At 45.0% G+C, this 15987-nt stretch overlaps 1 protein-coding gene across 2 annotated transcripts; it reads left to right on the top strand.

The window, feature by feature from the left end:
- Positions 1–4571: 4571 nt before the first annotated feature.
- On the top strand, positions 4572–15946 carry HMGCS1 (3-hydroxy-3-methylglutaryl-CoA synthase 1). 2 transcript variants are annotated; one of them, XM_017811197.1, is made up of 11 exons: positions 4626–4705; positions 8215–8242; positions 9188–9645; positions 10010–10135; positions 10626–10790; positions 11488–11656; positions 11779–11949; positions 12731–12837; positions 13177–13302; positions 13573–13736; positions 14136–15946. In XM_017811197.1, exons 2-11 carry the CDS (start codon positions 8229–8231, stop codon positions 14226–14228), a joined length of 1593 nt encoding a protein of 530 aa, XP_017666686.1. In that variant the 5' UTR covers positions 4626–4705; positions 8215–8228; the 3' UTR covers positions 14229–15946. The 2 variants fall into 2 exon arrangements, with proteins under 2 accessions (XP_017666687.1, XP_017666686.1); XM_017811198.1 differs by lacking the exon at positions 8215–8242 and having other exon boundaries at positions 4572–4705.
- Positions 15947–15987: the final 41 nt, after the last annotated feature.

Raw genomic sequence — 15987 nt, 5'->3', positions numbered from 1 at the left:
TGGGAGACAGCATGGGGTAGGGGAGGAGAGGAGAAGGGAAGGGAGGGGAGGCGTCTGCATTGGTTTAGGCACAGGCTGCTGGGAAGCTCCATGCAGTCCTGGCTTACAGACCTATCCTCTGCCAATCGTAAGAACACAGCACAGCTGCAGTTGTCTCTCTGGTTTCAAAAGCAATACAGATACTAGACGATGACTTGTCTTTGCACTGTCAGCTTTCCTGGCCCCCAAATCTTTGATTCTTATCTGTTCAGCAATTCCCAATTTGTATTTGGAATTATAACACTACTGCGGTTTCTCCTCTTACACATATCATAAAGAACCAGCCAAGTATGATTTAGATGCATTTTTATAACTTTTAAAACCTGTAATTGATACAACGTCACAAATATTTTAAGACTCAGCCAGAACCACAACTCAAATGTTATTGAAATATTTGCATTTACTGGACCTACTTTAAAATACAGGCTTTGATATTTTTGTTTAAATTTCCCAGTTCTTCAGATTGGGTGTTGTCTTCTACCATGTTATCCTGGAATCAGTAGACCAAACTGAGATGATTACGAGATGATAGAAGGCCACTCTCCACTACCAACTGTGTTTCAAATCTGAGTTCCTGTGCATTCTTTTGGGAATTGAATTAGAAATAACTTTTACTAGTCATTCAATCTAAAAAAACTTTCTTCCCTGATACTGGTATATGAAATATCAAAACAGCACTTGAGAGATCCACGGTCTTGTACAGTTTCACTTATCCCTGAACCCTAACACACATATGTAGAAGAAAAACCCTCCCGTTTCCAAACTTTCATTTGTGTGATCTCACATTCTCTGTCCCTGAGCATTATTTTTGACCTTTGCTATTTTGTACTTGGCAAAAAATAAAATCAATGCCTTTTTCAGTAAAGTCATCTCAACATCTTGTTTTGTAGAAGAGATTGTAAGGGCACATGACTTTGTTTTCCCTGAAAATGCTGGATAAAACTCTCTTTCCAATGGGTTTAGGTGCCTAAAGATGTAGTTGGCTGCACCTAAAAACCCCAGTGAGTATTTTAGTGGCTTAGAAGTGTAACTTCCATTGAATTAAGTCCTACTTAGGCTTGTAATAAATATTCTTGAAAATTCCAACAAATGCACTCTTAAAGGGTTTTAAGAAAGAGCTTAACAGATTATCACCTGGATTTTTTGCTTATTTTAAGAGTTATTAACCTAATGTGACAGTCTCTATCTAGGAGGCTTTAAAACAATTTTACAGATAGCATTGCTTAAGAACTACTAAGCAGAAGCAAAGAAACTGTTGGATCTATTGCGACAAAACCAGCACCCCGAATTTGATACTCTGGCTTAAAACTAGAAGGTGAATCATCAGACTGCAAACACTTTTCTTTCAAAACAGTATCAGGTGAGGAGTTCCCACCCACTTTTACATAGCTGAAAAATGTTGAGAAAAACTCAAATTCAAACTCCTCTTTTATCAAAACAGCCTGAATTTTAACGGAGGAAGAGAATGTGTGCTCTCACTAGCACCATCTGAGCATGTTTCTGCTCCAAGGTTATTCCAAGTCATGCTGAGTTTCTCTGGTAATACCACCTTTATTAAATGGACCAGTCTTTTCTTAGGTTTCATGTTCTAAGGTTACTGAAGTGCGGCATTCATTTTGGTGCATTAGTACAAATTAACAAATTCAGCCTCGATTAAAAATCTCCCTGGGCAGACTGGTTGAGCTCTAGAGCCATGAAAGGGAAGTGACCTGCATTCTCACTAGCTGGGCTGCAAACAGTACCATCACATGTCTGGAGCACAATTTGCTTAGAGGACTATAATTAATTACCTAAGAGGTTTGGAACAAGATTCACCAGCAACTTTAATGATATTAATGCAATCTTTATGAGAAATGAATACAAAACAATTGTAATCTATTGCAACAGGAGTATAGGCATATCCTTTCTTGTGAAGAAACATTTGTAATTCTTTTTGTAAGTATTCCCTTGTAATACACTCAGTGGCAGGAAAGGCAATAGTCTCATAAAGCTGAACAAAAAGAATAATGCTATTGACAACAATTATAAAATAAAGTGTACTGATTAATAAGAAAGAGTAGTTTTTAGTTCTTAGGCTATAAAGAATTAGTCATCCAACTAGTCTGCAAGAGGGGGACGTCTGGATTAGATATAAATTTAAATTAGCATCTGGATCCATAAACATTCTGAGGAGGCAAATACATTGCTTTTAGCAGCATAGAGACCAGGTAAGTCTCTACCTACCTGGTAGAGATATCTAGACCACAGAAAAGAAAGCAATAATATGGATCACCTCCCCAAGCTAATTAGCAGTTAGTAATTTTGGCAGCTTTTTTTTAATCAGATCTGTTAAGATGTAACAAAGAAGATTGCTTTTTACATCTGCATTTATTGTTGACTATACACACAAAAAAAAATTTACAAAACTCAATTCAGACTTCATGGTTGTGAAAGCAAATACAACATTTGTCATAAAAAAGCCACCAAATAAGTGCAGGCTCACAGGTGAGCAGATTTACGGTGTCAGGGAGCAGGAAGGGCAGGTGACCCCAGAGCTGGACACAACAAGGCAGCAGGTAGGGCAGTGACCTCACCAAGGACACGTTCCCACAGTGCCCAAACAAACACGTAGAGCAGGGCCAGTGACGGTAAAAAAGGATCAACCAAGAGTTCAAGTTTCCAGGCAAATCTGTGGAGATGAGTAGGTCGGAGCTGAAGCTGGAAAGTCAGTGGGTCAGGATCAGCAAAGGTCGAAGCCAGGCACAGGCACACTGGTGGTACCCCTCAGGCAAAGGCCCAGGTTTGAACAGGGCTCCCAAGCAAAGGGAGAGAGGCCACCCAGGAGGCTCCTCACACCTCCCTGTCACTCTGCTCCCTCCAGTACAGCCCCATCCCAGGCTACGCAAGCAGGTCGGAGCAGAGCCAGCCCTGCACACAGGTAGCTGAGCCCCCAGGGAGCAGGGAAGGGGCTGCAAAGCTCCGAGGGGCACTTGCAGCCCTCAAATGAGCTCCCACAAACTCAGTGAGATGGACTGATTCATCTGCCCCTGAGCACCTGTTCCCTAAAGCCAGGACAGTTCAAGCACCCCCATGTCAGGAAACTTTATGCCACCAAAGCACATAATGGCATTAGGAACCCATTTTGACATCTAGAACAAGGACACAGATCTCATTCTGGTTTTTTGGTTTTGTGGGTTTTTTTATGGTAGGAATGGAGTCTTAGAAGCAATTGGAGTCTTAGATTCTTAGAACAGAAGATGAACTTTCCTAACAAGTCCCTTTGGTCTGTAGGCACAGGAGGTAACAGCATCTCTACATGATGTTACTAAGCCATGACATACCAAGTTTGCATTTTGTCAACATGTTTTTTCAGAACACCAAGTGAAACTGGCTTCTACACAGACTGGAACAAGCTTATCAGGAGACTGCAGGGTAACATGTGCGATCAAAACTTTTCTCAATTTCTCAGTAGTATTTCTCACTCCTCTCAAGAGAGTTATGTGACAAATCTGTGATGATTTTGCATGACAACAGCAGAACAGTCACAAGTTCAAAACAGACTGAACAAACAGGACAGGAGGTAGCACTTTCAGTGATAGTTTTTCCCTTTCCTTTGCAGTATTTTTACCTGCCCCTAAGATGGTGGTTTAACACCCTGAGGTGTCAGGTGGTGGCCTGTGCTAGCTGCAGCAATCAGATGTCACAGAGCCTGACAGTTGCCAAGGGAGCACCATTCCCTGATCTGAGCAGGGCTTTACAACCTAGTTATCCAGGCTGTAACATTTTGTGTTTCACTTCTGTCAAGCAACTTCCCATAGGCAGCAGAGGTTTGTGCTCCTCGTTCTCTGGGGATGCCCCGTGGCCTGCGCAGCAATGGATTAGGTGGATATTAATCATGGCAATGGATTCGGTGGATAAAAATCATGGCACTGCCCGGAGGCACGCAGGGTTGGTACGGGGAACCTGCACATTAGCTAATTGCCAATTTGTCAGGCAGCGGCTAGCCCGTGATGTGCAGCTTGACACACCGCGGATTTAACGATCCGGGACGAGACTGTGACGGGAAGATCCAGGGCAGGGCAGCGCTGCATTCATCACATTCATCACATTCTCCGTGAGGCAATTCTGCTGGCAGTGCCCCGTGCGAGTCCCGGGACCGAGGCACGGCGGCGCCGGGGCACGGAGGGGCCGGGATACTCCTGGGCCGGGACACGCCGGGTCTGCGATGATGCTCCGTGTCCGGGATGCCCCGAGAGGCCGCGGCCAGGACACGCGGACACTCCCGTTGCCGGGCAACAGCCCAGAGCGCGGTCCGCGCCCGTCCTACCCTCACCCGCGGTCGGCCGCGCGCTACCATTGGCTTCGCCAGCGCGGCGCTCGGCTCCCATTGGGCGCCCGCCGCCTCTGCCGTGTCCCCATTGGCGCGCCGCCCTCTGCCCACGCTACGTCACTTTCTCACGCCATTGCCCCCCGCCCGCCCCGCCCGCCACGAGCCTGTTGGGAGGCGGGGCCCGGCGCGGCCGCAGCCGTGATTGGTGAGAGGGGCTGCCACTCAAGGCGCGCGCCGGGCGGCGGGCGGTGCGACTGCTTAAAGGGGCCGCGCGGTCGCCGGTGCTGTGCTGAGTGAGTGCGGAGCCACACCGGGATCCACGCCAGGAGTCACACCGGGAACTGTCGCCTCCGAGGGGTGAGCGCGGCTCGGGACGCGGAGGCCCTCGGGGCCGGGGGCGAGGGGCTGCGGAGCCGTGTGTGGGGAAGCACGCGTGGGGCGGCGGGGCTGGGGAGCCGCAGGCAGGGCTTGGGGACGGGTCGGCACAGCTGGAAGAAGTGTTTTTAGGGGATGTGTTTGGAGTAGAGCCTGCAACGCGGCGGGGGGGGGGGGGGGGGGAAGAAGGAAACGAAACAAAAAGAAAAGGAGGAAAGGAAAGAAAGAAAAAGCCACACCAACAAAAAATACTCCAGAAAGGCGTGTCATGGTGTCCTAACGTCGGTGCCAGCCGGAACCCCGCGCCGGGCGCTGTCTGGAGCATCTGGGAGTATCACAGCCCCTGGGGTGGCGTGCGGCGCCCCCTGCACGGGCAACCAGGCCTCTCCCGAAGGAGCCGCATCCCGAGACAGGCATCCCGGCCGCTGCCCACGGGGGAAGCCCCTAGCTGGGTGAGCTGCGGTGGGCGGATGATGCGGGGCTCTGCCTCCGCCTCGGGGCTACCGAGAAGCCCTCGGTGTGTCCCTCCATCGCCTCTCAGAGTCGCCCTCCCAGACCGGGAAAGGCGGGGCGAGAGTGTCCTCCTGCCTTCGCCGACGCCCTTCGGATAGAGGCAGCCTGGAGCTGCTCCCAGGGATGCCGCCGCCCTCCTTCCCAATGGCGTTTGCCGCAGGGATGTGGGCATCCCGGCGCCCACCCGTATTGCTGACGCAGCCCCGGTGTCGGATGTGCCGCCAACCCCGCGGGGGGGACAGCACGGCTCGGTCCGAGGGTCTGACCCTGTGGTCTGGGGCTCTGCGTGGTTCGTCCGTTTCCCGGCGCCCACAGGTAGGCGAGCATCCCACGGGGGTGCCCGGAGCTGAGCGTCCCGCGGGAATGTCACCGCGGTCTGGGCGGAGGAGCGGCATCTGGTGGCAGGAGCCGTGCGGGGACAAGGCAGTGATGTCACAACCCGGGGCTGCCACCAGCGCGGTCCCTCCCACCGGTTCCCCAGAGCAAAAGGCAGCACTTGAAGCAAAGAAGGCCGGAGATTGTTTTCGAACTTTGAGTAGAATGTTCTGTTGGAATTAAAAATTTAGGCAGGAATTAAAAGAGTCAAATTATTGACATAATAGGCTCAAATTCTTGAGAAAGACGATGAACGCCACCAGTTGTTGTGGGAGAACATGTTTCTGGTAACACCAGCAGAAAGCAGTGGCTTGTCTTATGCTTTTTGTTCATTCCCAATGAAATCCTAAGGTGACACAAAACAAAGCAGGTTTCTCATTTATATCAAAGCATTTGGGGTTGTTGGTCTTTTAAAAGAAATCATACTTCTGAAAAAGTTTTAGTTTTCAGTAAAAACTGAATGATGGGATGTTGTTTGCTGTTTGACCAGGAGGACAAAAGGCTGCTTGTTTTAAACCAAGTAAACACATTTTTTTTTCTGTAATGACTAACTGACATAAGATGTCATACGTCCCATTTCCTTCAGTGATCAGAGCACGCTCATAAAGCAATGCTTCTCACTGTAATACAGCCCAGTAACCCAGACTGCTGTCCTGTTAGGAGTATCTGGGAAGCTTAGTATTTGGTGAGCCATGGGATTGTGATAGAAAGATCCTCCCTCTAGTTGTCTTCTGCACAAAGTTTTCTGATAAGAGAACTGCAGCCAGTTAAATGCCAGGTTTGGATCTCAGAGCTCTGTAAGGAGCAAGTACAAAGCACACTGTTTTTCCTTAGCTCTCTCAACAGTAGAATTCCACTTGGCATACTGCTTTTCCTAATAATTCATTGCCTGGTTAAAAGCTGCTGTTCTTCTATGGCTACTGCAGGTGAAGTCCATTATGTGCTCCATGCAGGCTCTGGGGAGACCTTGCTGCAGCCTTTCAGTACTTAAAGGGAGCTTACTAAAAAAAAAAAAAGGGAGAGGAACTTTTTGGATGGGCATGTAGTGACAGGACTAGGGGGAATGTTTTCCAGCTGAAAGAGAGTAGGTTTAGATTGGATATTAGGAAGAAATTCTTTGTGGTGAGGAACTGGAAGAGGTTGCCCAGAGAAGCTGTGGATGCCTCATCCCTGGAAGTGTTCAGGGCCAGTCTGAATGGGACATTGAGAAACCTGGTCTGATGAAAGGCATCCCTGCCCTTGGCCCCAGGGGGTTGGAACTAAATGGTCTCCAAGGTCCCTTCCAACCCAAACCATTAAATTATTTTTGTATACTTCTTAAATAAAATGAAGCCTCTGAGATTCTCTGCAGTCTCAAACTTTCAACTTTCTGGCTCTTGGAGCAGGAGTGAGCTCTGGTCTGGGCTCACCCTCAAGGTGGCAGCCAGACACTGCTGAGCTGGCAGCAGCTGGTATTTCCTTTTGGAAAAAATCCTTTGGAAAGATAATGAGGTATTTTGTGCCAGAAAGAGAGCTGAACTCCAGAGCCCTTTTCCCTGCAAGTATCTTGGGATCTCGCTGTGGGTGGTGTGTCTGCATTCATATGGGAGCCGAAAAGCAGCATCCTCCTCCCCAACAGTGGCTGTGCAGATTTGAGGTAAAACAGAGCCAAGTTTCATACCCCAGTGCTGCTCCGTGACCCCTGGCCATGTGTGTGCCTGGCTCATGGTGCTGCTGGGAGGGGATGTGACATTGCCTCTCTCTGCATGAGAGGGGATGTGACCTTGCCCCGCAGCTCCTGCGGGCCCTGGGGACCACCACGCTGCTCCCTCCCCTGGCTGTGGCTTTAGCAAATCAGCTGCTCCACTTCCAACAGCATCAACCTGCTGCTGTGCGACAACAAATCCATAATCCTGCCCAACAGCTCTTCCTGGAGGCAGGAATAATGTCTGGGGGGGTGTTGGTTTTTGGGGTTTTTTTGCAGTCTGGATAATTTAAAGCAGGATATGGCACCGCTCCACCGTGCAAATAGTAGCGAGGTGCCACCAGTGTGGGGTAGGGTGTGGCCAGGGATTGTCCAAAAGAAAAAACGAAACAAAACCGCAGGAAACTTCCCCAAACTGGAATTTTGGGTACTGGTGAATTTTTTATTATTATTTATTTATTGCTGGGGGTTGTTTTCGCCTCACGCAAGGTGGCGCAGCCAACCGCAGCACCTCGGCATTTGTCGACCGTCCCCTCACCCCCTGAGGCGGGAGGGCGTGGCCATTCCCGGCGCACGCGCGCCTCCCGCGGCCCGCACGCGCAGTCCGCCGGGATCGGGGCGCTGGGAGCCGACCATGGGATTCCGCCCCGTGTAAGGGCCGGCAGCGGCGGTGGGAGCGGAGAGCAGGAAAGGAAGACGGGAATGCGCCCGGGCCCCGCGCTGTGCCGGGAACACGCTGCGGGAGGGACGCGGTGTGACCCCTCCGGGCCCATTCCTGGGGCTCCCGGCCGGCTCTCGGCTGGGGTATGGATAACCTTGAGGCGGCGAGGGCGGCAGTAGCGGGCACAAACGAGACGAAATTGGTGGTTTTGCTTAAAGCAATATTTGCTTTAGGGGCGTTCTTTATTCCTTTGTACAGCTCATCGTGGTTTTATGGAAGAAGCCGGGTAAGTCAGTGCAGCGGTGCCTGGAGCTCGGTGGGGAAGGGACAAGGGCTCCGTTAAGGATGGAAAGCAAGGTGCAGGAGGATGGTGCCTCTCTGTGTAATAGAGGTGGGGCTGAAGGAATAGAGTGTGGTATGTCCTGGAGTGTAATATGTCCTCGGGTGTGGTGACGGGAAAGTCATGGGATTAGAACAAGGAAACTACTCGGTCTGTCAGGGAGAATACTGTGTGTTTATCTCGTCCTCCAGGCTCGGTGTTGGGAGTAGAGTATGTTTGAGGAAAACAAACAGGAAGACCCCAAGGCCTATACAAAATACCTCCCCCTACCTTGTGCGGAAAGAAACCCCAAACATAAAACAAAAAAAACCATGCTCTGAAACAATTCTGCTTTGTTGCAAGTATAAACAAAACACAGTGACCCGTGTCACTTTGTTTAAAACTAAAAACAATTTTGAAAAGCCCAGGTCTGTTTAAAGGTAGTGATTTTCTGGTAAGGATAAGTTTTCAATTTAAGTTCTCGGCTAGCAACATTAAAAAAAAAATGTCAGTGTCTCTAGCTTGGTTGTTATATGCAAAATCGAGACTTTGCATATAAGCAAAAGTAAAATAATGAACATTAATTTCTCAAACACTTAACACTTACTAAGTGTGTGTTTTGCCTTAGGAAGATAATTTAGGCTTAACCTACATCTCTTCATCTTTGGGGCTGAAATTTATATTTTCACTTGAAAGTACTTAATAAAAAACGTTACAAAACTCCTTATGATGTTTACTGAATGCTCTGACCAAAGTTTCACCAGAGGCAAAGGCGTGCCTTTTGCAAATGACCTTGCAGAATACATGAAATATAACTTTTTACATAAAACTACAGAAACTGAAAGTAGATCCCTCAAAATGGATGTGAATAAATCACCTGGTTTTGTGGTTTTCTTTTTTTTTTCCTTAAAGATCTACCACGATGCCTGGGTCTCTTCCAGTGAATGCTGAATCCTGTTGGCCCAAAGATGTGGGAATTGTGGCACTGGAAATATATTTTCCCTCTCAGTATGTTGACCAGACAGAGCTGGAGAAGTATGATGGTGTGGATGCTGGGAAGTATACCATTGGGCTAGGCCAGGCCAAGATGGGGTTCTGCTCTGACCGGGAGGATATCAACTCTCTCTGCTTGACTGTGGTCCAGAAGCTCATGGAGAGGAACAGCCTTTCCTATGATTGTATTGGGAGATTAGAAGTTGGAACGGAGACCATAATTGATAAATCAAAATCTGTGAAGACTGTCCTGATGCAGCTGTTTGAAGAATCTGGTAACACAGATGTAGAAGGAATCGACACCACCAATGCATGCTATGGAGGCACTGCTGCTCTTTTTAATGCTGTTAATTGGATTGAGTCCAGTTCTTGGGATGGTAAGTTCATGGTCACTTCTTGAAAAGTTACATCATCCTTACATCAGTCTGCCCTACATTGACAGTGTTCATGTCTAACCATATGAAATACAGAGGGTAAACTGTTTTTCTATTCTGGTCTTTTTCTTAAATGGTGTGGGCATTTGCCACTAGAAGAACAATGACATAGCTACGAATTGCTGTTCTCATGTAAATTTTGGCAATTGCCAGAAAATAAAAACTTGGGGGAAAAAGTCAGGATTGAAGATCCCTTTAATCTTGGTGTCATCTCCTCAATAACCAAAGTCTGAAAGTTGCTGATGGATATTAAGACATGCCAGACGCTTGGCTGCTTCTCACGGTTTTTCCTGTGTGTTTTTCTCAGGACGCTATGCCCTCGTGGTGGCTGGAGACATCGCTGTCTATGCCTCTGGGAATGCCAGGCCGACTGGTGGGGCTGGTGCTGTTGCCATGCTGGTTGGTCCAAATGCACCCTTGATCTTTGAGAGAGGTTAGTGCTGTGGGAGGACACACACTGTTCAGGCAGATTTGTTCTGAAGCCTGTTTCCCTGTTTTTTGCCTTGCTGGAGTGGTGGATTAACTCCCACTAATGTCAGAAATTCTTCTGTGTCTCCTCCTGCTCTGGGCTAACTCAGCCAAGTGCTGTTATAGGATGAAGCAGGAAACAACTAGAGATGGTCCTATCTGTTTATTTCCTTGGGAATTCTCCAGTAAAATTGGCAGAGTGGACTAGAGCTGAATAACACAACATTCTGCTTCCAGGACAGTATGATGACTGTCTTTTGTTGCTCGTTTGTCATGCTCAGTCCTACTGTACTTAACAAGCAAGAGAACTGTGTGAAACCTTGCCTAAAGGGTGCTATGAAAACCTGCTTGACGGGGGGCCAAAACTGCTTGTTTCCATAAGTGTGCTGTGTTCCAGTTGACTGGAAGCAGCTGAGTAAAGCAGTTTTCAACTTTTGTCAATTTCTGCCCACCAGGGTTGCGTGGAACCCACATGCAGCATGCCTATGACTTCTACAAACCAGATATGCTCTCTGAATATCCTGTGGTGGATGGCAAACTCTCTATACAGTGCTACCTCAGTGCTTTGGATCGCTGCTATACTGTCTATCGCAACAAAATCCACGCCCAGTGGCAGAAGGGTACGTAGCCTCTCCTGATGGTACTGCAGTATCTGGCAAGTGCTGGAATGTGTAACTACACAGACAATGTATTTTCAAGTTTTAGATTCTGATCTAAACACTATTCTATGGGTCTCTTCATGTTTGTGTGTTCTGATGCGATTGAAATATTTGCTCTCTCTTGTAAGAAATTACTTAATTCTGTTCTCACATGGTTAAGTTCCTGACAGTCTGTAATTACAGGCATGTGTTGGTGTAAGGTATACTATCTTGTTCAAAAGCATGCTATTACCCACCTCCACCCAGGCTTTTAAGAAATTTAGATTAATATTTAAATGTTATGTAACAATACTCTTTTTTTTTTTTAATCTAGTATGTTTAGTAATTGCTTCACTCAAGTGGCATAGGCGTGAAGAGAGTTAAATGACAGATTATTATGTCGGAATGCTGAGTAGACAGTCTGCTAAGCTTATATCTCTTTATTCTAGAATAAGAGCAAACATTGTTAGCTGGTGCAAAAGATAGTAAGGAATTAATTTTTAAGTAGAAGCACTGTTAGTGTTTTAAATGCACCTGACAGCAGTATTTGGTGTTACTCAGTGTCTCTTGTATGCTGACATGTTACGATGACTGGTATCCTGCCAGCTCCCTGCTTTATTTTCATAGTTGAAGGGAGTACTAAACATAGGTTGTAACACAACACTTCTGCTACTTCCAGAGGGGACAGACAGACGTTTCACCTTGAATGACTTTGGATTCATGATCTTTCATTCTCCATACTGTAAACTGGTACAGAAATCCGTGGCTAGACTCTTGTTGAACGACTTTCTCAGTGACCAGAACCCAGAAAGAGCGAATGGTGTTTTCAGTGGTCTGGAAGCTTTCAGGTGAGAATGGCTGCTGTATTCCTTATTCACATAGTCTTACTCTGTTACACATCCAAGGTGTGTTTTTACTTTTTGCTATTTTAGTAACTGTTTCTGAAATTCTTTTTTTTTGTTTTTAATAGGGATATAAAACTTGAAGATACATATTTTGACAGAGATGTGGAAAAAGCTTTCATGAAAGCTAGTGCAGAGCTCTTCAATCAGAAAACCAAAGCTTCATTACTCGTGTCCAATCAGAATGGAAATATGTATACCCCTTCAGTCTATGGTTGCCTTGCCTCTCTTCTAGCCCAGTAAGCATAAAATTTGGAAAAAAGTCATAGCTGTTTATGAATAAGGACATAAAAGGTTTTTGTTTTAGAAAGACTTCTGTAAAACCACTGTCTAGCAAACTTTTTCCTACGAGATTGCCTTGAGCAGAAAGACTAAAGTTAAAAAACTATTCTGCACACACATTCAGTTCAAGTGACAAGCAGACTGAAAATGTGTCAGAAGCTGATGTGAAACAGCTGCTTACTGCCTTCCAAAGTAGGATCTTACTTTTGAGGCGATGTCTCTTCTCAGCCCCAACCTTTCCCCTTTCCCTCCGCCTAGAAAAATGCCTGCAGTGGAAAAGAGAATCAGAGTGTCTTCTTTGTCTCACTATAACCAAAACCAAATTAAATTAGCATTTAACATTTTTTTAATTAATTTTTTGCAATGACAGCCTTTTACAAAATCATGTTAAGTTTAAATTAAACCACTCTTCCTGGATCGCTTTTTCTTTATTTTGACATTACCTTACAAGATGTGTTTGTTCATTTTAGGCTTCAGGTCGCTTAAGAATGAAAACTGGCTGCCTTCTAGATAATCAAACTCTGCATTTCTCAGCTCTGTTTTGCTTAGGCAGCTTTGGAACTCATCACATAATAGTATCTAAATTTGTGTTTTTAAAAGTCAGCATTTATGCACATAGGTAAATGTGTATTGTATGACTTGCTGGCTGCTTTTCCTAAGCTAGCTGCAGTTTCTAGTTATTTAAAAGTGATACCTGGGCTTAATTCTCACTTTAAAAAGCTGTTGTTTGATTTGCAGGTACTCCCCAGAGCAGCTGGCAGGACAGAGAATCAGTGTGTTCTCCTATGGCTCTGGTTTTGCTGCTACCCTGTATTCCATCAGGGTGACACAGGATGCCACTCCTGGTGAGTGACATGAGGAGGTGTTAACCACCTTCCTTGCACAGCTCACTCTCGGTGCACTATTACACAACCCCCCAGCATCATAAAACCTGCAGAGCAATGCCTAAAGACATCATTGCCAAACTGAGGGTGTTCTAGCTCCAGGGAATGTTTGTGTCTCCTTGAACAAATAATATTCTTCAAACTCCGTTAATGTTTTGATTGGGTAATTGGGAATACTTTTAAATGACTAACAGTTGAGACTCTGTAATGCAAAGTACTTTAAATGGATTTGAAATGTTAACATCCTGCTGTGCAGTTCTCAGCACTGGTGGTGCCTTACAGGATGGTTCTGTATTGCAGGTTCTGCACTGGACAAAATAACTGCCAGCCTTTCTGATCTCAAAGCAAGACTTGACTCAAGAAAGTGTATTGCACCTGATGTCTTTGCTGAAAACATGAAGATCAGACAGGAAACACACCATTTGGGTAAGAACTTCATAAATATAAATCATTCCTAGTCCTACAGCAAAATGCTCATCACTTATTTCAGCTGACTTTAAATTATTAGAGTGTAGAATGAAGGAAATGTCCAACCCTTTCTGCTTCTGAGTAGCTTGTCTTCACTGGCCCTATGTGGCTGAACTAAAATCCAGAATTGTTTTTTTTCTATCTTAGTGCATTCAAACTGAAAAGGCCTGTGTTGAGTAAAACTCTCACCAGGAAACAACTAACAGTCTGTTATTCCCTTTTGTACAGCCAACTATATTCCACAGTGCTCAGTAGAGGATCTCTTTGAAGGAACCTGGTACCTTGTGCGCGTGGATGAAAAACACAGGAGAACTTACGCCCGGCGCCCACTCCTGAGGGATGGACCTCTGGAGGCAAGAGTTGGAGTTGTGCACCCAGGCATTGTTCATGAGGTGAACACTCAGCACTCTTTCAAAGTTTGATGTAAATGGTGGAACCATTTACATGTCTGTCTTAGCATGTGCATGTATGTTAAGAGGAAGTGGTTTAACGAGTTATATTAAATACTTTGTTAACGTGCCTAACATACAAGCCAGAAGTAAAGAGTTGAACATGGGATTTTAAGAAAGTACATTTCATCATAAAGAGAATGAAACTGCACAAGAACGAAACAAGAACAAAACTGGCTCCTCTCGCACAATCTGTTTGCATGAAGCATGACCAATTTGACTGACTTTAGGCCAAGCCGTCCAGTGTAGCATGAATGTTGTTTGAGAGTTGGACTAGCCATGAAGTATGAATGTATGTGAACTGGAAATCTGTATTTAATGTTTTTTTTCCCTTCTTCTTAGCACATCCCAAGCCCTGCTAAGAAAGTGCCAAGAATCCCTGCAACAACAGAAACCGAAGGCGTTACTGTTGCCCTTTCCAATGGGGAGCATTAAGATACCTCTGTGAGGTGGGGAAAGAAACAAGGTGTGAGGGTAGGGTGAGAGAGAGAGAAAAAGGATTGCAGTAGTGCTGAAGTTTCGGTGTACACTAGTACTTCATTGGAGCATGAAAAACCTGTTTAAGCTCCTTGAAAAAAAATCATCATAATACGGTGTGCTGATTTTAAAGTATTTTCAGAACACTAAAATAAGGAGTATATTGGAGATAGAGGGACTTGCTAGGTCCTCTGTGGATTCCTTAACATGTCTGAATTTTTTTAATTGCTGAGAAGTAGCTGTAGTCTATTACAAGGTCTTTGTACATAGGAAAAAAAAAAAAATCTTCTGCCTGCTATTTCCATGTAAAATGACTTGAAACCTACACTGTTTAACTTCTATCAGTACTCAAGTTTGTGCAAACTAGTCCATGCTTTTAATGTTAGGGTTCTCAGTGCCTTGACAATAAGCAGTCAGTCTTCTGAATACTGCAATTCTCTTTCACTTTATCACCTTCCCTTTCTTCTCCCAGTCTGCCTCCCATCACCTCATCGCTTTGGGAAAGGTATAGAACCAAGTAACATCCATTGTTGGAATGGAATCTCTCTTCCCTTCAAAATTACTGGATCAAGAATAGCTAGGCTGACAAGTGGTTTTCTTGGAAGAAACTCTGTTATCCATTGGGCTAGTTACTATGTAATTTCTCCTAATATCCATATTATGTGTTTTATACCTGCATTGCAAGTCACAGCAGCCTGGGAGGAAAGAGGAAAAAGAAGGGAGGTGGTAAATTTTTTCTTCTAAAGAAATGGGATCGTTGATTTGGCACCTTTCTGGATGTTAAGTAGAAGTATCCAAGGCAGCAGAATTTTCAAAAAAAACCTTCTAGACATTATGGAGCTGTTGTAATTGGCAAACAAAGGAAGAGAGTCATCTTCATCAGTTTGTCCAGAACTCTGGCCTCTCACTAGTCTTTATATAGTACATTTCCAAAAGACTATTTCTAACTTTGAATTTGGCTTTGTACCTTGAAGTCCTTCTCACTACTGTTAATACTGTAGACTAGCCTCTTTTATTTCTTTTGTTTTAGTTTGTTTTTTTTTTTTCCAACAAGGTATCCATTTTGCCAGTGGTAGATTTATAGTGGTAATGGGGAGCCCATTCTGGTAGATTTTTAAAGCCCAGATTGGAAATGAACTACGACATGAGCCTTTTAAGCCTGTAATATATATATCTATCTATCTATATCTATATATATAGATATATATATTTAAATTGAGCTAATGTACAGATTAAGTTTTGTTGAGTTTATTTCTTTGCTAATTCTACAAAGCCACATTATCTAATATAAAGTAGCAAAAAATTATTTCTCTGTTAATCACAATTTTTTTGTGTGTGTAATGAAGTGTTTGTATTACCTGTCACTCACTAGGACTTGATAACTTGCTGTATTTGTGCGGTCAAGCCTTGATAAAATAGTTGTTTAATATAAATTGATGAATACTAATCTGTTTGTTCTGCTAAAAATGATGGAGCAATGATGCATGATGATAGTGTTTGCAAGTATTTTGGTTTAGATTGCCCTCGTGAAACTTATCTTGGCACCAGGAAAACAGTCATGGAACAAAGTCCATTGCTGGCAGTGGACGAACCAAGAAGTGAGCTACTGGCAGAGACCTCCCAGGTCTGTGAGGCTGATCCTTTATTAAAATAAAGTTTGAGATATTTGAAACCTGTTGGAGTAGTGCTGACTTGTTGGGTTTTCAGGACGTTTTAT

Source organism: Lepidothrix coronata, unplaced genomic scaffold, assembly GCF_001604755.1.
Source record: "Lepidothrix coronata isolate B3197 unplaced genomic scaffold, Lepidothrix_coronata-1.0 Scaffold31, whole genome shotgun sequence".
Taxonomy (NCBI): Eukaryota; Metazoa; Chordata; class Aves; order Passeriformes; family Pipridae; genus Lepidothrix; species Lepidothrix coronata.
Note: the sequence above shows the minus strand (reverse complement) of the source record. Positions and strands in the feature narration are given on the sequence as shown.